The sequence below is a fragment of the Micrasema longulum genome, unplaced genomic scaffold (genome assembly GCF_059751315.1).
Source record: "Micrasema longulum isolate JH-2025_06_02 unplaced genomic scaffold, ASM5975131v1 h1tg000684l, whole genome shotgun sequence".
Lineage (NCBI taxonomy): Eukaryota > Metazoa > Arthropoda > Insecta > Trichoptera > Brachycentridae > Micrasema > Micrasema longulum.
The window spans coordinates 1-23,311 of record NW_028277880.1 but is presented as its reverse complement, the minus strand read 5'-3'; the positions used below and the strand labels follow the sequence as shown (position 1 = coordinate 23,311).

The 23,311-nt window shown below is 38.6% G+C and overlaps 2 protein-coding genes across 3 annotated transcripts; one reads left to right on the top strand and one right to left on the bottom strand.

The window, feature by feature from the left end:
- Positions 1 to 988: 988 nt before the first annotated feature.
- LOC148279660 (uncharacterized) lies at positions 989 to 13,758 on the top strand. Of its 2 annotated transcripts, XM_088229596.1 has the most exons (5): positions 989 to 1,115; positions 1,739 to 2,010; positions 6,702 to 6,895; positions 10,217 to 10,318; positions 10,430 to 12,841. In XM_088229596.1, the coding sequence occupies exons 3-5, from the start codon at positions 6,722 to 6,724 to the stop codon at positions 12,689 to 12,691; spliced, it is 2,538 nt and encodes an 845-aa protein (XP_088085722.1). In that variant the 5' UTR covers positions 989 to 1,115; positions 1,739 to 2,010; positions 6,702 to 6,721; the 3' UTR covers positions 12,692 to 12,841. The 2 variants fall into 2 exon arrangements, with proteins under 2 accessions (XP_088085722.1, XP_088085723.1); XM_088229597.1 differs by lacking the exon at positions 6,702 to 6,895 and having other exon boundaries at positions 10,430 to 13,758.
- A 4,586-nt stretch (positions 13,759 to 18,344) lies between these two features.
- Positions 18,345 to 23,210, bottom strand: LOC148279659 (uncharacterized). The gene is made up of 3 exons (XM_088229593.1): positions 22,412 to 23,210; positions 20,516 to 21,586; positions 18,345 to 18,391 (listed from the first exon to the last, which is right to left on the bottom strand). Exons 1-3 carry the CDS (start codon positions 23,208 to 23,210, stop codon positions 18,345 to 18,347), a joined length of 1,917 nt encoding a protein of 638 aa, XP_088085719.1.
- Positions 23,211 to 23,311: the final 101 nt, after the last annotated feature.

Here is a 23,311-nt window from a genome sequence, read left to right as displayed (position 1 = left end):
ACTAATAACAATTTATTCCAGGTATTCACAGATCTGTACTTTATAAATTGATAAAGAAACGTAGTATGAATTTTATTGATAATAAGTTATTAATTCCTCTTAATGTGTGTGATGAAATATTGATTTAATACCTAGTAAAATGTAATATTAATAATTAAACTTATTCATTTAAATTATAATACATAAGTAATTTAGAAATTTAAATATACATGTAAAAAAAAAACATTTTTACAAGAGTTTGTAAATTTTGAGGTTATGAAGGATAATTAGTGTGATTTATTTTTATAAATAGGATATGATATTTGAAACAATCAAAAGTAGGTTTTTATGATCACAGTAATCCTTTAAAAACACATTATAAATTAATGCTAATGAAGTTAATTAGTTTTTTTTAAATGAATGGTTTAAAAAAAAAATAGCTTAAATAACTGATGCATACATGAAGATTCAAGACAATTTTGTAATTTGTCAATGTCAAATGAATGTTACTGTATTTTATTTTTATACACACTTGTTTCTGAACTCATGCTGTATATATATTTTTGTTATGTAGATATCTATTGTTCGTTTTTTGTTTTTTTTTATTGCGGTAGGGTCAATGACATTATTTTATTCTGTATTAATATAGATTTCGATAAAAAAAATGGTTGAAAACATTAGAAAATGTTTCGGAATTAAATGAAATCGCTAAAGCATTTGGAGTTTTTCATGATCTTGAAATGAAATTGTCGAAAAGGGCGGTATTTTCATGCGCATTTTATCTTTGTTGACTAAATTTTTGAATTTACCGCTTTATTTGTTAGCAGGTTTTGACGCATTTCCGTTATACGAAGCAGAAAATACGAATTCATACTTTTGATTGGTTAGTAAATGGCACGCGTTTCGTCGATAAGGCCTTGAAAACGAATTCCACCAATCAGGACATCACATTCTAAGAATTCTGGGCCTCTATGGACATGATTGGTTTTTTAAAATTAGCTTTTACGATTGGCCATCGCCTACGGCAAGCGCAGTTGCGCACATTTTCGTCTGGGTTATTTTCCCGGCTGCCATGTTTTATTCTCGCGGGGTGTGTAATTCTAAACGGGGTTAATAACTCCCTCCGAAAGTCAACGGTGAGTGTTTATAATTCATTACTCAACTATAACGATATTCCTCTACTATTGGTACTTGACACAAAGTGAAAGTCTTCAAAATGATAGTGCGGAAATTAGACTCGTGTGTTACATGCATGCAATCTTGTTCCTCAATGTCGCAATCGATGCACTATACGACGTGAGTCAGTACATTCGCAAGGTTAACGATTGCTGTTTCTTTGTCGGTTATTATTAGTTTATCATTTTACGTGTTGTTCAAATCTGCCATAGTATGTATGACCGAAGGCGCGGGATTCTACCTGCCACTCCGCCAGTAATGTCATCGGCCCACTTTTGTGGCGCGAACTAGGCGCTAGGTGTGTGTAGGCAACTATGAGCCGTCATCATTTTATTCGTACATCTTAGTATTTCTGTTTCGCGTGAGTGTTTTTCGTTCAAGGTTCACTCAGTGACATTACTATTGCGATACCATTATTTGTATATCGATCCCTCGTGATTGCACTAGTTATTGATACGTGCGACGTACGAGATCGTTTCTCGTATCCAAGGATAGTTTTGTCATTCACTATCTACGGCGATCGCGATGCGATGTTACGAGTAGCGACGCTCGCCATTCCTCATGCTAGCTTTTCTGTTTCTAGGTTGGCAAGTAAAACGAGCAAAACCAAAGATTTAAACATGTTTTAGTACATTAACTAAGAAGGTTCACGCTATGATTGGATTTTGGCTCATGATATAAGGACTCTACGAATTTTGGAACTTTATTTTAACTATGTTTGACAACGAGATAATTGAATCGAAGAAGAATGCCTAAACACAAGGAAAGACCTGGCATATCTGCCCTCATAACTAGCCGAGAACCACCACATCATTTCCATCGCTTCTGATGGCTACATCTACTCAACAACATCAGGTTAGTGCACTATATTCCGCATCCCGGGCCGTCGAGCAAACGCTGCCCTTATGCTTCTATTACAAGTACCATTTGCATGTTTTCTCTCGGGCATTAGTTATGTAATCTGAGACTGGCATGTTACCTTGAAACGCTAATACAAACACATTAATCATGTTTCTGTGATGTTTGAGTAAATCTAACCGTTCAGTCATGTTATTGGAAATACAAACATAATAGATATAAATAGTGATTTGTATCATTAAGTTATACCTCTATGGGGCTATAATAATTGCATTATTAATTTGACAAGAAAGTCAGACATTACATGTTTCCACTGGAATGCAGTTTGAGCAACCTTTGGACCCAATGGGAAATGTAATTAGGCAGAGTAAATAGTAGTGATAGTGAGTTAATCACTGTGTCCACAACACATTGAACTTATTAGAAGTTGTTTGAGATTATCAAATAACTGCAGTTTGAATCGATGTGTTGTGTTGACACATATTGATAAGATCCTACCACAATCTAACAACCCATACCTAATTTGTTAATGTAAACAAAAGTTGAGTTTCTGATGCCATTTATTTAAGCACTATGGATTAGTTATTCTAACAGCTACCCCTGAACTATACTCTTCTATAAAATACTTTTTCTTTTCTTAACTTCAATGAGTTACAGTATGAGAGGTGTCTACCCATTTACAAGTAAATATACTTATATTTTTCTTCTAGAACTTAGTTGATTTTTATCTAGTGGTTTTAAGAACAACATTTATGTTTTCCACGTTATCATGAAAATGAGCTTTGTGTTTTATGAAATATTTAACCTTCAGTACTTCACCAAGGTCGGCAGTTCTTTAATCTCATTCAGTTCACATTTTTATTCATTTAATTTGTCTTCATGCAAGAATGTCTGGCTTTTATTTGCATTAAATATCTCTCGCTTTTGTATCGAAATCTTCTTAACTAAAGTATTATTCACTTCATGATTTTTATTCTTATTTGATCTATTAATTTCATGTATTATTTTGTATCATAATATTTAATATTTTGAATTAAGAAGATGCATGTCTATTTCTACAAATTAAAGTATAACTCAGTAAGAAAGCTCAGCAAGAAATTGGAAATTAAAAATGTTTTCTCACATGCGGTAAAAATTAGAGTATTTATTTGTACCGCAAAGCTTCTCTAAAATGTATGAAAAAATAATACAAATTAACTACTCCACAAGTCCTTCCAAATCAACAAATGATAGAGTATTGTTTTCATTATAGTAATGGTAATTTATCTCTCTTATAAGTTAAGCTAAAATTATTAGCTTTAGCGAAAAGCGTTAAAATTCATGCGTGTCATATTGTTTGAATTGCAAATACTGAAATATTAATGTAAAGATAATTGTATGCCTAAATTAAATTTGTATTTGGTACTCTGTGTGGGTGTTCGATAATTGTAAACATTGATGTAGGCAAATAACCATTAGAGTTGCTGGCTGATTTACAGATTTTTTTTATCTTTAGTTTATAGATTTTTTAAATTTATTATCAAAATTACAGAAATAGTTTTAAAAAGTCCTGACAAATAGCTTTATAGCAGTTTGTTATTGAGTGCTTTTTAAAGATATAAAATTAAGCAGAGAACAAAGCTCATGAAAAAAGTACAAAATGTTATTTACTTCAATAATTAAAATATTTTTTAATATAACAAATTAATGCAATAATGTGTTAAAATTTGTATTTGGTTTGGCAATTTTCATATTAAAACTTGTATTTACATTATTGTCCGTAGAAGGTATTCTCTACTCATGTTCTGCAAAAACTCAAATGTTAGAAATCAGTCGGCAATGCATGATTTGTAGTTCTTGCCTGTTGTGGGTATCTTAGATTTAGATGAAAATGGTTGACATTTCCACATGTAAATATAAGGTCTTTATTTTGGTGTATTTTTTTAACATTTGCTTCCATTTGGTTTGTGTGATTATGGATTTTAACAAAAATGTGGTGAATGTCTTTTTGTAAATGTGCCGGTATGTCAATGCTAAAGAATCAAAAAGGTGCAAGGGACATTGGGTATGTGTCAAAATATAGTTGAATTATAACTCTTGGGTCTATTTATTAAAAAAATACTTATACTATCCCACGTATCACTGAATGTTGCTTAATTACTTTTTCTTCTCCATAGTTCAAATATGAAAAAGATAAAAAACATGTCATTTACTTACTCTAAATATATTTTAGAGGCTCATTTTGTTAGCTAATAACTAATCTCGCATTTACTTAATTGAGTCTATGTACAAATTTGCTGACTTTTCTGAAGCTTGGTAATATTTCCTGGTTCATTTAATGCATTATTTTAGTTACTGATGGAGATTTTCATAAGATTTTTTTTTTAGTTTTATGTTCTGAATAGAATAAATTATGTTGCAATATGATAAAAATCTTTTCATTTCTTCTATCTTATATCGAAAATATAAAGAGTAACAGACTTTTTTTTTATTGTAGAATCATATTGACTTACAAATTCTCCGTTTAAAAATGGATACAATAAATTTTACCCAAACCACACATGTCAATATCAAATATTGTAAAGTAATTTCATACTACCAATTCATTTTATTTTACAGAAATAGCTGTTCAAATATTATAGTGTTGACTGAAACATTTTAAAACCAGAAACAGTTTATTTTTCGCCTACATGTGTGTATATCAATCAGTTACCCAAAGTTTAATTTAATTTTATGCAACTAATTACAACTCAATATTCTGAAATTCACATCATCGATTCTATCTCTTATTTTCACTACATAACATCAGCTTTCACAAATTTAGTTCGCCGGATATAACAAGATTTGGAAAAAAAATTTGAGCTGTATTTAATATTTTAAATAATGCATCATCTTACTAATTGTTTTGTGTGTACATCTAAAATTGATAAAAGTGTCACTGAATTAAATTCTTCACTGTGAAATTCTTTGGGGAATACCAATCTAGGGAAATTCTTGGCAAGTTATCTGCAGAATGACTCCGCAAATTTTTGAGATAAGACCATACTAAATCTAGAAAGTGTGCTCAAATCACAATAATTTTACTTGAAAGTAAAATAAACAGTCACCATTGTTCTTTAAAAGTAAATAAAGAACAATTATCATTTTGAGGTGGTATTTTTTTTTAATAAATATATTTTCAATGCGATAATCAATAATTCAATTCGATTTTCAATAATTTTATAATGTGGTTAGTAGTTTTAGAGGTGGTGGTGAAATAATTTTTTTCTGCGCTTATTTTTCTCATACCTAACTACATCAACATTAAGAAAAATAATCGACATTAATGTTTTGTTGATGCATATTGACAAAATGCACAACCCCTTATCTGCATAAAAAGTTTTCAGAAGTGGAAATATCTTAAGGGTTAAAATATTTGAAGAAAAGAGCAAATGAGCATTTTTAGGCACAAATTCAATGATCATGTTGCCTTTTTTTACTTACAGAATGCTAAGGTTTCATAAACTTTGTTTATAAATGTGTAAAAATTTCAACCAAATTAATGATACAATCTAATGGAATTATTTTTTCCTTGATAAATGTGCAAATTTGCGATACTTGGTTTTTTGTAATTATATTTCAAATCCCATTCTACCACAACTTGATTCCCACTATCTAGCACAGTTATTTCTTTGATGGGCAGACATAACAGTAAGACTTCATTCTTAATTTTACGATTTATATGAGAAAATATGCCTTGTATATGCCTGCATCAATGGTATTAACAATACACTTATACGACTACTCAAAACCTAAATAAACAACTTTGTGCCTTTTGAACTTTGGTTTTAATCAAAGAAGTACGCGCATTTGCATAATATTTTCAGTGACACAAATAGTAAAATATCTCAATAATCCAAGTAGACTCATTTTTATCATTCATTGCGTGGTACAATAGTATAAGTTAGTTAGCAGACTCGTTTCTGTCCCATCTTTAATGGTTCAAGTAGTGTATGTTAAATATTTTTACTCAAATGTGGTGAAATGATCTGTAAATAATAACCCATTTTGCAAAACATGATCTGTTGTTTCAAGGCGTGTTGGGATAGTTATTGTACAGTGCCTTTGAGGTGATTTTCACTAAAATGGCGCTGTTTAAATTATCTTAAATAAATAAATGAGTTCTGTAACTAAATAGTTGGGTTTGTAATAATGTTTTTCGCTCCCCTGAATCGTTCAGTTTTGCAGTTATAGTCTTACGTCAACCCATCAAAGATTGACTAGTTAAAAATGGCGATAAAATTAAAATATTTAGGCAAGAATGCAAATAAATATATATATTGTTCAACCTCTAATTTTAAATCAAGTCGTGGTTCCAATGCTAGTGTCGTAGACTCACGGATCCGCAGATCGAACCCCACTCTAACCTTACTTGATTCCTATTTTTTAATAATGAGCTACTCGTTGAAAATGGCCTCCAAAATGGAAATGTTTGGTTATATTACAAGAATGCAAGTATATACTATTTTTAAATAAAAAGAATGTATGCTGAGTATGATTGGAGAGAATAAATGCTACTTACCTTGAGTGAGGAGGGAGGTTACATGATATTGGTCTACCTTATAGAAGACACATGTTATTAGTCCAGTGTCGGGTAGAGAGGACAAATGCTATTTGCCCAGTGGGTGTGTGGTTGTGAGAACGGACACTAACGTTACATCTGGTGTCAGGCGCGGGCGTGGGCGCGGGCATGAGGTGCGACGTGTGGTCGGCGCAGTGGGAGGGCCCCCTAGGGCAGTGGCTGAGGGGGCAGCTGGACGCGCGCGGTATAGACGCGCCGGCCTACGGCCGCTACGTGCTGAGCCTGCTCACACGGCCCCTGCAGCCCGCTGACCTGAGCCCCGATACCATACAGGGTGGCAAGGTACCTATCCCCAACTATTATGATCACTCACATCGGCCCACAAATTACGAGGTATATCCAGAGAGTATCGCAGCGCTGCAATCGCAGTTTCGCACATGCGTAGACCTATCGAGAAGGAGTTGACCCCATTATGAGTTAGCTGATGGTTGTGTGCGCTTCATGGTGCTTGATTAAAATCCTGTCGTTTCATTTGTGAGATAAGGCCTGTAATTATTTCCTTATTGTAATGAACATTTAACCAGTCTACATTCATCAACAGATCTGTGAGGTATACGGAGAACATGTGATAAGTGATTCAATGGTAAGGAGATGGGTGAGACGGTTAAATGCAGGTAATTCATACTAAGTTTTCAAAAATCCTGTTTTTCGTGAAGTGATCTTGAAATTTGGGGAATCTTCATGGGTAGCGAGTAGATTTTTTTTTTTTGTTCAACTGCATGAACCAGTTGATTACTAATCAAAGATGGAATTCCATTTCGTTCGTCATTGTGCACGTTGTCACGACCTTCATTGAACTGTCTCACCCATCTCCTTACCATTGAATCACTCATCACATGTTCTCCGCACACCTCACAGTCCTGTTCACAAATGCGGACCGGTTTAATACTTAATTAACCTCATTAAGGAAACAAATTACAGACCCTATCTCGCAAGTGGCGGGATTTTCAATTTTATTTAGCATTTAAAACAAGCACCACGAAGCATACACGACAGTTAGCTAACGCATAGCGTCAACTCCTCAATAGGTCAGGGTATGCACTATGCATGTGCGAAACTGCGATGGCAAGAAATACATACGGAACTTACTTTCTGAACATGCCTCTTATGTTGACTACAAATTTAAAAAAATTGCATTACTGCTCACAAAAAAATGTCACTTGCGTACTAAATTAAAAAAATTAAATGTATCAATTCGTTTGCAGCATCATCAAAAACGATCATCCTATATTTCTCTACCAGTGGATTCAATTGGGAATAATTTACTAAATACAGTTGTCCATTGGATGGTTTTTACAAAGGAAGAACACCTTAGTCAAACTATATACGTTGGATATAGGCACACCAGCATTAGGGCTTCCAGTCTTGACACAAATTAGAGTCTCAAGATTAAGATGAGGCTCGGAGACCAAGTCTTGAAATTTAGAGACTTTTTGAGACTATTCGATACTAAAGATAATTTGTATAAAAAAATAGTGCATTTAGTAAAACATAGATCACAATAGCCTTACTAAAATAATAGAATAATCTTCTTAAATCAACAACTAGTTAAAGGGGAAGTCAGCTAGCAACCAGAGCTAAGAGAAAATATGTGCAGCTTTAGCATGTATTCGAGCAGTGATTGATTCTGCCTCAGTCTAATTGAAAAATGGCAGTTTTGACCTGGCGAGTGTGTTTTTTGCTTTGGATTCTTAGTGCTGCCTGCGCTAACACTGATATTGTAAAATTGTACTTTCATTGTCATTACTAATTATATTAAATAATACTAGCTGAACCCGACCACGCTTCGCTGTGGCTTTGTTTGATATCGATTATATGGGGAGTAAATAAAAATAGTCTAGCAACTAATCATTGACGGAGAAAATACATTTCTTAATTTAATATCTTAATTTGTGTTGCCGTGACTATGCTGTAGAATATAAGGAAAGAAAATTGTAACTTTGGATTGACAAAATGGCGCACTGTGTAGAACTGTCATTCAGTACTTGTTAACTATGACAAATCATGAGTCAATTTAAAACGCATAGAATGTTCCGTTTCCCTTAGAACTTCCAAATAAAAAGTATATAGAAACACTCTTCTGCTAAAATGCAATGTTCTGTCAAAATTTTGAGTCAATCCATCGATTACTTTCCGAGATTTGTGGCCACTAACATACGTAACCTAAATTTTTATATATTTGGATGATATTGGCAGCATTAAATTTTTTAATTAGTATAAAAATTACGCGCTTGCAACGCATTCTCTACCCCTTACTTAGAATCATACTGCTGGTCTCGAAATCTCGAAACTCAAAATTTCGAGAGTCAAGTCTCAAATAGAAGCATATGCTGCCTGCTTATAATTAACTAATAGTAATAATTTTCAAGAAAATTGTCTAATAAAAAATATTGACCCGTGGCATAACAAACCATAAAGAAATAAAAAAGTATTAAAATATTTCAAATTAATTTTAAAAATATGTTCTTGAGAAATTTTAATAAAAAATTATAATGTTATCAAAAGTTTATATTAATTCTTAAAATGTTATGAACTAACTTTATAAATCATAAATAAATAAATAAGACCGCCGTCAAAGTCATCTTGTCTAGTCTAATATATTGTGAATATTGTTGTGTCTCTATTAATTGTTAATAATATTTAATTGATGTTGATTTATTTACTTAAAATCAGGTTTTATAGATGGGAAATGGTGTTAAAAAAAAGTTTAAAAAACTTTTTTTTTATCACTTTTTACAACCTGTAATTCTTGTTTATTGGAAAAAAAATGTTTCATAACCATAACTGTAATTAAAAATCCACCCAAGCAAGGTTCTACTTGTTAAATGTTTCATTAATATCGGATATTTTCACATGTTAAATGTACTATACATGGTGATCATCTTACCTTTATGAAACGAAAATCAATCAAAATTTGCTGCGATTGGTGTTCTGATGCAGTGCTCTAGCCACCATAAGGTTTTGAAAGGGAATGCTGATGATAATGATAATGTACAATGCAATGAAAATCAAAGTACAAAACTACTGATTCTTAAAACGATTTTTTCTAGAATACTTAAGGTTCAGATCAAATTGTTTTAAATAATATTTTAACACAAATTCACGTTTAATACTATGTAAATATTTAAGGAGTTGGGGGCCAGTATATTAAGTATTATTATTGAATGTGTTTATTATATCATCATGCTATTTGAAAAAAACAATAAGAAAACAGTATTGGGTAAATGAGATACATAAATTATAAGCTTATATTAGAAACAAAATTATGAATTAATTTAATAATTAAATACTTTATATGTATAATAGTATCCACTAACCCGTATCCTATTAAACAATATTGATTTCAAGTTAGAAACATAATATTAACGTGGTGCATGTAATAGGTGGAAGAAGCCTTGATTAACAAATATTGCTGCTATTAAATTGTAAAAATGTGTCAATTTTAACAAATTGTTATTGTTGGTTTCTTCGAAAGTGTACAGTGGATGAATAAGATGTCATTTGATGATGGGTGGTGGTGGTGCGTATTCCTAAGAAAATGTAACTTTTCAGAATGGTTACAAACTACATAATGTCAATACTAATTATGTTTCCTTTCCATAGACTTGGGAGCGCAGAAATAAATCCAAATGGGGTCCAGTTAAGATTGAAGCTTTGAAACGTGCCGCAGCTGTTCAGTGTCTTACTAATGCCTCCGAGGAACAGGTAATTGCAAAAAATATCTATACCTGTAATTTGGATTAGTGAAATAAAGACTTGTTTTTAGTACTCGCTTCTTTTTCGTCAGCTGAAATAATAAAATCAAAATAATTGTAGGGTTCCGGCATCGAACAACTGGTCGATGAACTCTGCAAGAAGATAAAGGAAGTAGAGGAGACCGGAGGCAATCGTAGAGACCGAGCTAACCAGGCTACACGAGCACGTAGGGAGCGACGTCGCACACTATCCCCGAGGGAAATGGCCCGACTTTACTACGCCGCATTCCCAGCGCTGCAGCAACCCGACCCTGCCTGCAAGGAGAACATCCCCGTCCCCGGCCGCACCTGGGCCGGGCGCCGCGTCGCGCCCCCGCCGCTCGCCGCGCCTCCGCGCGCCGTCGCTCCCGCCCCGCCCCGCGCCCGTCGTGCCCCCCGTCAACGCCTGCCCCAGTGGGTCACGCATGGCGACACCTGGGACATGGATGCCCACGACCCCCTGCGTGACCTCGGCCGCGACGAGGGCTACGGTACTTGCGACACCACGCTCGCCGAAGACTCGGCCGGCTCCAAGCGCCTGTACGAAAGAGACTCTGACTCCTCTCCACGCTGCGAGAGTGATGACGCCATTCTGTGCGAGGATTGGGTGATAACGGAGGATTTTTGTCCTCTGCCTAAATCTCGCGACGAGGAAGAAATCATAGCTAAGTTCGAGGCCAAGTTTGACAGGAGCCTCGAGGCCCTTTGGCCCAAACGGCAAAATGAAACTCCCGAAGATGATTACCGCGAGATTCCTGTTGATTTCCAAGACCTTCTTTCTTCTCCTTCTGACCGAATGTTTGATTGCCCCTCGTCTCCAGAACGCCCGCTGCCTGCATCCTTGACTGGATCTATTTGGTCTAACAATGATGCCAGCTTCGAATGCGAAATGGGGGATTGCGCTTTCCGCAAAGAAGATCGTCGACCAAGCGCTTTTTTATCCGATTCAACCTTTAACTTTTATCCCAAAATTCAGTCTAATCTTTGGCAAAGAGAGACAGATTCATACAGCAAAGAATCCATGGAGCTAATATACAACAAGCTACGCCCGTTAAATTTGGACGACGCAGACGATGAGTGTCACCCGATAGAGTTCTCTGCTTGGGGACCTGCGGAAGAGTCTCAGCTATGGGGCAGTACGTCTTCCCTAGATCCCCTCCCGTGCTACGCAGCGGTTCCCGCCGCCACCACAGCCATTCGCAGTCTCACCACCCTCAACCATAATCCCCTATACAGCTCCTTTACAGAAGTTATTCCCAAGTCTACAGCCGGCTACATCGGAGATACTATCAAACGAAAAAGCAACACCCAGTTTAATGTAGATTTCTCGGAAACTGTTAACGTCGGACTCCCTGAAACTGTTACCATCGGTCCTAATGGAGAAAAGATAGAAGAAGATTACTTGACTTCAATGCGCACTCATTTCAAACCTATCAAGAAGGAAAGTGTGGGAAACACACACGCTATAGTCGACTATCCGGATGGAGTAACTTTCCCCATTATCAGCGACCTAGATGAAGTAAGATTTAACCGAAGCAGTTCAGGAAGCATATTTTTAGAGTCCGATATTGATCCACCTAAAATGTACATGGAGTTCCGCAAACAGGGGATAGACTACGCGAGACTGGAGATTCACCCCTCTGCCACCTGCTCGGACGAAGGATTGTCCTGCAGAGATCTCGTTCCTAAGTTTAAAGTTTGCCAAACTGAAAAGTCAGTCCAAACAGAGGTCTCTGCGCAAGAAATTTCCGATGCGGATGACGATAATAACGAAATCGAACCTCTCCCTGAATGCGCCGCTGAGTCCGCTCCGGAGGTTGTCGTCTCTCCCGAGGTATCCCCCGGTCCCGAAGAAAAGTTCGGAAAGGCTGCAGATGCCGACCGCGAACTAGAATCTTCTCAGTCGAACTGGATTCAATGTGAGGAATGCGAATCTAACGGAGCGCCGTGGGTTACAGATCATTCTAGGCCGCCTCTGTTGGGTTACAATTCGGCGGAGATATGGGGCTCGGACGGCAAGCGGTGCGGGGACTGCGCCCGGCTGCAGGCTGCGGAGAGAGCGAGGCGGAGGGGAAGCGCGCAGGCCGCGCGGTACGAGGCGGAGGCGGCGCGCGACTGGGAGCAGCTGCTGTCTGACATCAGCTCGGCGGGCGCGGCAGAGCCCACAGTGCGCGCGGCGGACGGCGACTATGTGCGAGCGGCACGGGGCCTTCTCGCGCGCAAGCGGCGCCACAGCGCGGGCGGGGCGGGGGGCGCGGGCAAGCTGCGCTGCCCCGCCCCGCCTCGCCCGCCCGCCCTGCCGCTGCTGCTCGCCGCCGCCGCTGACCGCCCCCTCACCCGCTAACTCCGATGGCGATGTAACACGGTGCCACTCCTCATTGTCCGTTTCGTTTCTCCCGACAATGTTTACTTTCATTATCTGACCGAGTCGTATCAGTGCTCTATGATTGTTTACATATTACTTTATAAACAATGTATGCCTTATGCCCCAACCGATGTTTGCTATATTTTGTGCATGTAAATATAATAATTTAGACCTGTAAATGTTGCGTATCATATGCTAATTCCAAATTGCGCTTGTTTATCACTTGAATGGACGATTATTGCGACAATCCAGAATCTATACATTTATCTCAATCACATATCTGTAGTCTTCACTGTTATATTTATTTCAATAGTGTTTCTTTACCCCTCAAATGTTATAACTATTTAATATTTTTAACGTATCTGACGCAATATGAAAACATATTCGCTTAATATTAAAAGTACCGTAAGGAATGATTCTTTAGAATAATTAGCCAATATAAAGTCTCCAATCTTAAGGATACCGCTTGTATGTACAATCATTTGTAAAAACACGCCTCGAGTATTTGTAGTTTAACCGGCAATGAAGAGTTTCAGTAATCGTCTCCCTACTTTATCCTTGAGATTGGAGAATGTCGTATTTGGTAATAGGTGTCGAGCATACGGTGGTACGGTATCGAGTTCCCAAGTTTGTACGACATCTATTATCGATTACAGAACTTATTGTTTGTATTTTTTGTTTTATGAAGCCTCACGAGGCATATTAAATGGACAGTCCCAATATATATTACCAGAAAGACGTCCAGTAGATATTAAAATTGTGTTGAACGAAGGGGGCTTTGAAATTGTTATCATCAAAAATAACCCAGTTCATAGATAATTTGGGAAGTAAGTCATCTTTTGGATGATAAAAACCTTGTAAATAAATACATTTAAATTTTCCGTTATGTGTTTTGGACAAAACTCTTTGACACATGTACATTATTGGGGTCTAATACTTTGGCCGTAGCAAATAACCATTTTGTGAATGAACAAAAGGTTAAAGGAAATTGGAATACAACGGAATGCATATTGGGCATTATGTTACATACCATCCTAAGCCAAAAATTATTTGTCTGTTTCGTTTCAAAAACCTGTATAGAATTGTTTAATATTTATATTTCGTCGGTTAATTTAATTATTAATGATTTGTATACTGTTAAAATTATTGGGTTTGTTTAATTTTCACTGTCAAAAATGTATTTTTACTGTAGATTTGCACTTGTAATATTCAAAGTAACTATATTTTAACTTCTCCAGTATAGAATCAGAGTATGTTTGTTCGTATTTTAACCTCATCCATACCAAATATGATAATGCGTCGCATTGTCTACCGCAGTTACGTTTGTTTGCAATATTTTTCAATAACCGACATTTCCCAATGTGGGTATTTTGATAATTTCATTATTTTCATCTAGTCTTGTAATTATGTATTACATAATATAATTATTTATTACATTTATCAGTTAGAAACTTCTAACTTCTTGTAACTAAATAAATATTAATGCTAATAATATTACAAAATAACTTATTTTTACCTTTGTTTTCATTATCTTATTGATCCATAAATCTGGTTCGTAAATATTAACATCAACGGAATATTAAAAATAATTCAATTGTATAGTGCAATGTATCGTATATTTCATGTATAGTTAAATGTGTTAATTACACTCCATTATGATTTATAAAAATTTTCTCCTGTCCTTAAAAAATATTATGTATTTGTGTTAACTCAGAAAATTATGAGCTATTTTCTTTTGAATTAAAATTTAGTAAAATATTACTGTTATTTCAAAATGATTAGGCAAACAATACACCTGATAAACCCTATTATATTATTGTCACTGGACTTGTGTATTGTTTACTAATACATTTTTTAAACATTAAGAGTTTTTGCTCCATATGGCAAAAATGATGTACGATTATTAAATATGTATTATTAAATGATTGTGTGGTTGAAAGGTATTGATTTGTTTTATACCCAGGCAAGAAAAGTAAAAATTGTCTGAATGTTTATTGTGAAATAAAATCACTTTGTGTGTGTATGTTTCCTTTTTTTGACTTCTTTCGTAGAATGTCACATTGGATCTTGTAAGAGCGGGCGATGTGGTTTTTATTTTGTATATTCACTTTTAAAAACCTATTCACGGAGAACAAAAGAAGTGAATGCATTTAAGTTAAGTTTCCGATTCAAATAAATTTTCCAAAAAGTTACACAATTCTTTTCAAAATATGGTATTTTTTTAAAGTTATCGTTCACTAATGTTCTGTTACAATATAAATATTTATATTTGTTAAAATGAACGCCACTCGTGTTGACTAATATCAGGTCAAATAAAGTAAATGTTCATTTAAAAAAAAAAAAAGGAAAACTTTGTACAAAGTTTGCGTAAAAGTGATGTTAAGGTAGGGTGGTGCGAATGTGTGTTTGGATGAGGAAATTGTATGTTAAGTTAATTCTAAGTATATAATAACTCGTAACATCCGACGTGTAGCTCGTGTCGTGTTCTCCATTACAATGTTTTAAAGTCATGTTTATTTTAATAAAGCCTAGTAACATTTACTTTTACAGATCCCAGAAATGGAGGAATAAACATGATTTTAGGAAGTTGTTCTGGATGGACTACGTTCGCGTTCATCAGCCCTTGTGGAAAAGGCTTGTTTCGCTTAAAATGCAGACTTGAAAAGCTCTATAATTGTTACAACATAGTGCCGATTGAGTCCAGTGCAAGTAGAGGGAAGAGTGATCAGTGTGAAACCAGCCGGAAAGCTTCCCTCTCGACTCGGAGCACAAAGTAAGTGTGTAATGCAACTGACAGTTGTATTCTGTAGGCGATCTTGGAAGGGGGATCGTTATGCTTCGATGATGTTTAAATTTATTTATCATTATTTTATATATTATGCTAGCAAGGATCGAATGCCTTGTAATATTATTTTACTTTATGAATATAGCGATGCTTCAATATTAACGTTTATTTTTCTGTATTGAAGTAGTGTTGTATTTGATATTGAAACACTTAACACCCGAGGAATCCTCTCTGAGAACTATGAAACATTACTTTCTCTTGTATAAAACTATTTTATGTATGTATGTATATATTTGTTTTATAATATAAATATTCATTATAAGAACTTGAATATCTTTTGTATCCACTGTTCATTCATGTATCAATGGAGAAATTGCGACCAATGTGAAACCATCCAAAAAAAATAAGAAATGGTATTATAATTTTTAAAACGGTGTATCTAGGTACAAGATCAAGATCCAACTTACGAGTTAACATCATAATACCTAATTTTAGTTTTGGATAGTTCCGTATTGGGCGAGTATGTATTTTTAAATATTTTCTTTTTGAGTGGAGTACATAACATTGTATAGCAAAAATGCAAGATTTTATTTTTCACATTTTAAAACATTTTTCGTTTTGCTCTGCTCAAAGCTGGAATTATTTATATTTTATCTATTACGTATATTTAATGGTTTAAAAAAAAAATGACAGCTAATACATATGGCAAATGATACTGGTTGTCTAATATATTGTGTTTATGTAACGAAGATGTGTACCTGCATCTTTCAGTTATCTAGCGATGACATTTTCATTAAAAAAAATATAGTGTCTTCAATTTTTGTGTCTTATATAAAATATTATATCTATTATTGACAGTTTTGTAGGGTTTTAATTTCATTGTTATTTCCAACTGAATTTTGAACACTAACAGAGTCACGGTATATATTGTAGTCGGTAGTTAGTGGCTTAGTCAATATTTCTTCTATGCCCTTTAATTTGAATGGTCTGTCCTCACTATTAATTACAATGTCTTAATTAAATCACCCGTAATATTTAACACGGGTAAAATATTTTGACATAAACTAATTCATAAATTTATTTGTCTAAATATTTTCCTCGTAAGTTCTGTATTTTGTTAACTTTCCTATCTTTGGATAAAAGCTTCAGCTTGTGCAAATTAAAATCATGATGAAATGTAAACTCTTCACATCGTAAAGTTTAGCTGTGTTAACAATATGTTTTCAGAAGAAAGTTACATGTAGTAAGATAGTAACACGCAATGTATTCACAATGTTTATTTACACAACTTTTGTTGTCGTATGTGTGTGTCGAGTAAACATAAAAAAAAAAAAAAAATCATATACCATTTAGTGCCCTGATATTGAAACAATAATGTATCAAATTAGGAATTAGTTATATAATATTGAATTTTGCAAGTTACTTTCGGAATAAATAATTTTGATTACAGATTAAAAAATTTTAGTACGAAGATTTAAAGTGCCAAAACTTTGTTACCCACTTGCGAATTCAATACTGCAGTTTAAAAATGGTTTTTCACCAGAAGCACTTCAGTAATTCTCAGCAAGCTTGGACCAACAAATATTATTTTCACCACCTCACTAGTAACATTGTACATCACTTGCTAAATTACAGTAAAGTGGTGTTTTTCAATTCTTTATAATGTTTATAAACTTGTTCATTAAAATGTAACGAACAGTACTTTTGCAAAATTTTAATCATTGAAGTTGTGAAATGTTTTGAATCACCAGATATTTTTTTATTTTAAATCTCGACTGTTTACTGACTCAGTCACTTGTCCTGTACAAATATTTATCAACAATTTGATCACATTTAATTTATTTCATTGTTACATATATTTTTTTAATACACAGGTACAAATATTCAACAGTATCTAGCCTTATTAGGCCATGTCTTCCTGTAATAACAAATTATATTTAGCCGACACGTTTTTTTGTGCAGGACATTTGATTGTTATTTGAAATGTTTTCTAACATCTTAAAATATGAAATGAACTGGTGGTGTTTTGGCTGTTTTCAATGCAGCCACTTAACTGAAAATAAATTCATGCAATCACATTTGTTGTTTATTTTTATTTAACCCTGTGTCGATTGCTCAATCTTGTTCTAAAACCAAATCTTCATAACAAAAGTTCTAATAAAAATTGTAGCCTCACCAAGAAAAAACTTACCGAATAAATGTTTTATATAACCACTTACCGACTTTTCTATGTCTTTCGGTTTCATGATGTAACCCATCCCGAAACCGGTAGGTGGTTCTATACAAATATTTAGTATCGTTTATTGAATTTTTTGGGCACATAATTATTTCTTTAAACATTAATAAAGAAAGACTTGTTTATCAAGCTTCATCAGAAATGTTCAATTAAAAGTGATGAAGTTCAGTGCTATGGGTAATTGAATATAAAAAATGTTTTCTTACGCGTGGTGAAAATTAGAGCATTAAATTGCAAGGCTTTATTTCTCTAAACTGTATGAAATAATTCATTTAAATTATCTTCTTTAAATGTGATGAATTCTTTTCAATCAATAAATGATAAGTGTTGTGATATATTCCTGATTTTTGGGAAGCCAACTTGCCAATCAGGACAACTCACTGAAGAGTGACATCATGTGCGGAATAATTTAAAAATTACAAAACTTTAAAAAGCATGGCTATGATAATACATATACATTTTAGCTTAGTTTGATAGTCTATTAACAAATAAATAAAAAACTACTGAACTTCCTCATTGAGATGGCATTATTATCTGTAAACATCAGAGACTAGACTAAGATGGGTTGGACATGTGCAAAGAATGCCATCATCACGGATATCAAAAGAGTCCTAGGTGGGCACACACGAGGCAGAAAGGTCGGTAGAACAAGTCAGCGCTGGAAAGATGACACAAAAAGGATGCATCCCAACAACTGGAAAATTCTAAGCAGAGGCTTGCAGCAGATGACAGGAGTTGGAGGCGAAAGTCAATAGAGGCCAAGGCGGCTCAATATTGGCTATAGTGCCTGTAACAGACGCGGCGGATCACTGCTTCGTCCGTAGCAATCGCGCCCGTCACAAGAACTGTATTTCTATAGGTGCTGGTGTCAAACGCAGAGTGGCCGGGCGTAGGCGGGCCTCGGCCGACGAACGATAAGCTCCGGGGGAGGTATCGTCGCCTAGAGATCCCTTGCGGGGTCGCTAGCGAGTAGCGCTGGCGGCCGCAATCCTGAGTCAGGCAACCGGGTTGTAAGGCCGGTATCTCTCCGTCGGTGGGAACGGCGGGGTGTGTTCCGGGGAAGTATCCAAGGGTCCAAATTATCCGGGGTCCAAAATCCAATCCAAAGAGTATCCGAGTTCCAAGTCCAGGGGGGTAGCGGTGTTCGAATCCAGGTGGCGATGAGGTCCGGTTTGAAGCGAGGTAGGGAGGTGAAGTGGAGAGTAAGAAGCCTTAGTAGTGTGGTGAGATGACTGACTTTATTTTTCCCCGGCGGGGCTATATATACAACATTTTGCCGTGCGGCGGTGGGCTAGGCCAATAGCGGGCGGTGCTAGGTTGACCAATCACGCGGCGAGAGAGATAGCGAGCACATTTGCCGGCTCTATCGGTCTCTCTCGCGCCACGTATAAGGTCCCCACCCTCCCGCTACCGGCCGCAGTTCCCCGCCGACCGCGCGGCGATCAACACTTATACAGAACAACATAAAAACACATTATGGGCATACAAATATTTTCATGACTTCTAATCTATATGTGGGCTTCAGTATGGCGATCACCACCCCCGAAAGTGACAAATACTAGTCTTTATTGAGGAGGTGGTAGATCGCTTACACATACTGAAGCCTCCTATGCTACATTAAAACCCCAGGAAGGGCCGCCAAGTTGGTGCATGTACTTTTACGTCGGCAACACTCCCCCCTGCCGAGGAGGCATCTCTGCGCCGACGTCGTCCTTGATTTGCAACACGGCGAGCTTGACGGCGGGTCGTGTGTAGGTTCCGGTGGCTGTCTGGACCCGGGCGCTCCTGACTTGTCCATCCTTCCCTGGTGTGACTGCTATGACGCGTCCCCGCGGCCATTCATTCCGCGGGAGGGCGGCGTCCGTTATTATGACCAGGTCATCGACCATGATCGGTGTGGCGGCCTGTTGCCACTTCCGTCGCTGTGCCAACGTCGGGAGATATTCCCTCATCCATCTTTTCCAAAATGCGTCGGCTAGTTTCTGCGCCACCCGCCATTGTTTTCTGAGGCACAGTTCGGGCGGCGCGTCTCTGTAATCGGCCAGATGCGGCTGGGCCCCGCTCGACCCGATGAGAAAGTGCATCGGAGTCAGCGGAGCGTCGTCTCGGCTATCAAGCGAGACGTGGGTTAGGGGCCGAGTGTTTACTGTGTACTCGGCCTCCGCTATCGCTGTCATTAGCGTTTCCTCTCGGGGGGCTTGTTCCTTTAGAATCACCATAAGCGCCCCCTTTATCGACCGGACGAGCCGTTCCCAGGCTCCCCCCATGTGTGGCGCCGATGGCGGGTTGAACACCCATTTGATCCCTCTCCTTGTCGCCTCGTTCTGTAGTTCGGGATCGTGGGCTAGTTCCTTCATGGCGGCCGCCATCTCTTTGTCTGCGCCTCTGAAGTTCGTCCCGTTGTCCGAGTAGAGCGTTGTCGGATGTCCTCTGCGGGCCGCCATCCTTCTGAGGGCCTGCACCGTCGAGTCAGTACTCAACGACGGTGTAATTTCAATATGCACGGCCCTCGTAACCATGCACGTAAACAGGGCCCCGTATCGTTTCTCCCGGCGTCTTCCGATAGTTACGTATACGGGCCCGAACATGTCCACCCCACAGTGGGTAAAAGGCCTTACGTGATGATCGAGTCGGCCGGCAGGCAGCTGTCCCATGAGCGGAGGCTGCGGGCGGGCCTTCTGTATTCGACAGTAGCGGCACTCGTATATAATTTTCCTTATATTTGTCCGTAATCGTGTTATAAAGAACTGTTGTCTGAGTTCGCTGAGTGTCCGCTCTGTACTTGCGTGTTGCCGCGACTCGTGATAATGCCTTATCAATAGACGCGTATAGGCGTGCGCTCCGTCCAGTATGACGGGCGCCTTCAGTTGCTCGCTCACCGCGGGCGCTTCCATAATTCGCGTTCCCATCCTGAGGACGCTATCTTTATCGAGGTAGGGAGTGAGACCCAGCAGGCGGCTGTTCCGCGGGAGGCACTCCCCCCGTCTAATTGCGGCTATCTCGGCGTGGTAACTGTCTGTCTGGCTTATAAGTATCCACGCCCTCTCTGATGCCTTGAGTTCCGGGGCGATGAGTGTCGCGCTTCCTGTATTCTTTTTCCTGCAGTGGTTTATGAAGCGCAACACCCACGCTGTAGTCCTGATCAGTCTCCGCCAGGAGGAAAATCTTCTTTCGTCCGGGAGGGCTGTCATCACGATGGCACTGTTCGCACACTTTATTTCACTGCTTGTATCCGGGGTCGCCGTTATTATCTTGAGCGGCGGCCATTCACTTTTATTTTTCTTTATGAAACTCGGCCCACTGAACCACATGCCGGCCGGGGAGATGTCTGGTATCTCGCCGTCCCGCGTCCCGAGATCAGCGGGGTTCTTCTTTCCTGGTACCCACCGCCACTCTTGAGCGTTCGTTAGCTCATCTATTTCCCCTAGGCGGTGGGCTACAAATGGCGTGAAGATACGCGAATCACTCTGGACCCAGCACAGCACCGTAGTAGAATCTGTCCAGTAGTAGGTTTCGCGTATATTACTTCCGCATTCTTTCTTGATTGTGGCCGCCAGTCGTGCGGCCATGAGCGCGGCTTGTAATTCCAGGCGTGGAATTGATAGCGCTCGTAGCGGGCTAACTCGGCACTTGCTAGCCATGAACGTCGCATTTCTTCCGGCGGCGTTCTCCTCCACGATGTAGGCTACGGCGCAGCTCGCTTGCTCCGAGGCATCGGAAAATACGTGCAGCTCTACTGGCTTGCCCTTGGCGCTCGATACGCGCCGCGGTATAGCGCACTCGGTATTGCGTAATATGTCCACCCAAGTGCGCCATTTCTCTGCGTGTTCTTCATTCACTTGTTCGTCCCACTCTATGTGGGAGCGCCACACATCTTGTAGCAGTATTCGCGGGCGTATTGTCAAACACCCTACGAAACCGAGTGGATCGAAAATGCTCATAACTTCACTTAGCATCTGCCGTTTTGTAGGCCTCTCTGTTGGAACCTCCCGTGACACTTTAAATTTAAATTGAAACTCGTCTGTCACCGGGTCCCATTTGATGCCGAGGACCCTCTCTGTCACGGAGGTTCCGCTAATTATTTCGCGTGCGCTTTTCCCTCTCAGACTTGAAGGAATCGCTTCCATTACGGAGGGATCATTACTCGCCCAATTCGCGAGGATGAATCCGCCCCGCCGTAGTAGTTCGCTGACATCGTGGCGCAGTTGTATCGCCTCTGTTGCACTGTCTACGGCATCCATATAGTCGTCCATGTAGAATTTATTTCGCACAGCATCCCTGGCGGCGGCCATCTCTTGCCCGTGATCTTCTGCGACTTGATTTCTCACGTACTGTGCGCTGCTCGGTGAACACGCCGCGCCGAACGTCATCGACGTCATAATCATTTCCCGAATTTCTTCTTCGGGACTATCGCGCCAGAGGAACAGCTGCGCCCTCTGGTCTTCTTTTCTTATTTTAATTTGGAGAAACATCTCCCTTATATCTGCTGCCAGCGCGATCTTTCCCTCGCGAAATCGCATTATATTTCCCATAAGCGATGAGAGAAGGTCCGGGCCGTTGGCCAACATGTCGTTCAATGACTTCCCGTTGCAGCGGCTGGCGGCGTCAAATACTATCCGTATTTTATCCGGTTTATTCACGTTTGTCACTGCGAAATGCGGCAAAAACCAAAGCCCACTCGCAGTGTCTTGTCTTTCAGCCAGCGTCAGTTCCCGGGCATACCCCTTGTCTAGATATTCTTTAATCTTTAACTTGTAAGCCGCGGCGAATTCACTGTTTTTACTGAACTTTTTCTCTATGCTTAAAAATCGATTCAGCGCTGTACGGCGATTATCCGGTAAACATATTCGATTGTCTTTCCATAGTAGCCCTGTCTCGTACTGTCCTTGCGGTAGGAAACGTGTCGTGGCTCTCATGGTTTCTGTGGCTCGCGCCTCCTGACGCGATATCTTGGCTGTCGAACTTATACCTAACGCGTCGACGGCGTAATTCTGTTTAACTAGATTTTCTAGTCTCTGTTCTGTACTAAGCGCCATTAGTATGCTGGCGTTAGTCTGGCGTGTCCGCCCACCGTGTATCACCTTTCCTAAGGCTGTCACTGAGGCGATGTATTCCCCGCATCTCCGTGCCTCTCTCGTCACTATGAGAGAGGCGTTATCTTGGCCGATGAGTAACTGCGGGCACACTTGTCGCATCCTGCCTTCCCCTTCAATCACGGGCTGTAGCGGCAGACTCAGCTTCTGTATTGTGTTTGCGCGGAGAGTGAATAAATCTTCCGTAACTCCGCGCACTTTAATTGTGACTTTTCTTGATGCACTATCTGTTACGCACATTCCGCCGGCACCGTGGATTTTTAATCCTCGAGTCTCTCCCGGCGCGCCGATGTCGTTTGCTATTTTTGCGTCAATCAATGTCACGGTTGATCCCTCATCCAGTAACGCGTACGCGTTCACTCGTCCTCGCGGACCACTCAACATGACGGGAATCACTTTTAGGAGGACCGGTTCCTCCCGAGCGTAGGTGCTCGTCACTATATTATTCGTCCGCGAACTGATCGGCCGCTAATCGTAGTTTCTTT

Coding starts and splice junctions, on each gene's coding strand:
- LOC148279660 (XM_088229596.1), top strand. CDS start 6,722: ATGAGGTGCGACGTGTGGTCGGCGCAGTGGGAGGGCCCCCTAGGGCAG. Junction 6,896..10,216: donor ATACCATACAGGGTGGCAAG/GTACCTATCCCC, acceptor TCCTTTCCATAG/ACTTGGGAGCGCAGAAATAA. Junction 10,319..10,429: donor CTAATGCCTCCGAGGAACAG/GTAATTGCAAAA, acceptor AAATAATTGTAG/GGTTCCGGCATCGAACAACT.
- LOC148279659 (XM_088229593.1), bottom strand. CDS start 23,210: ATGTTGAGTGGTCCGCGAGGACGAGTGAACGCGTACGCGTTACTGGAT. Junction 21,587..22,411: donor TGAAAGACAAGACACTGCGA/GTGGGCTTTGGT, acceptor GCTCCCACATAG/AGTGGGACGAACAAGTGAAT. Junction 18,392..20,515: donor CGAGTCGCGGCAACACGCAA/GTACAGAGCGGA, acceptor TCATCTTTCCAG/CGCTGACTTGTTCTACCGAC.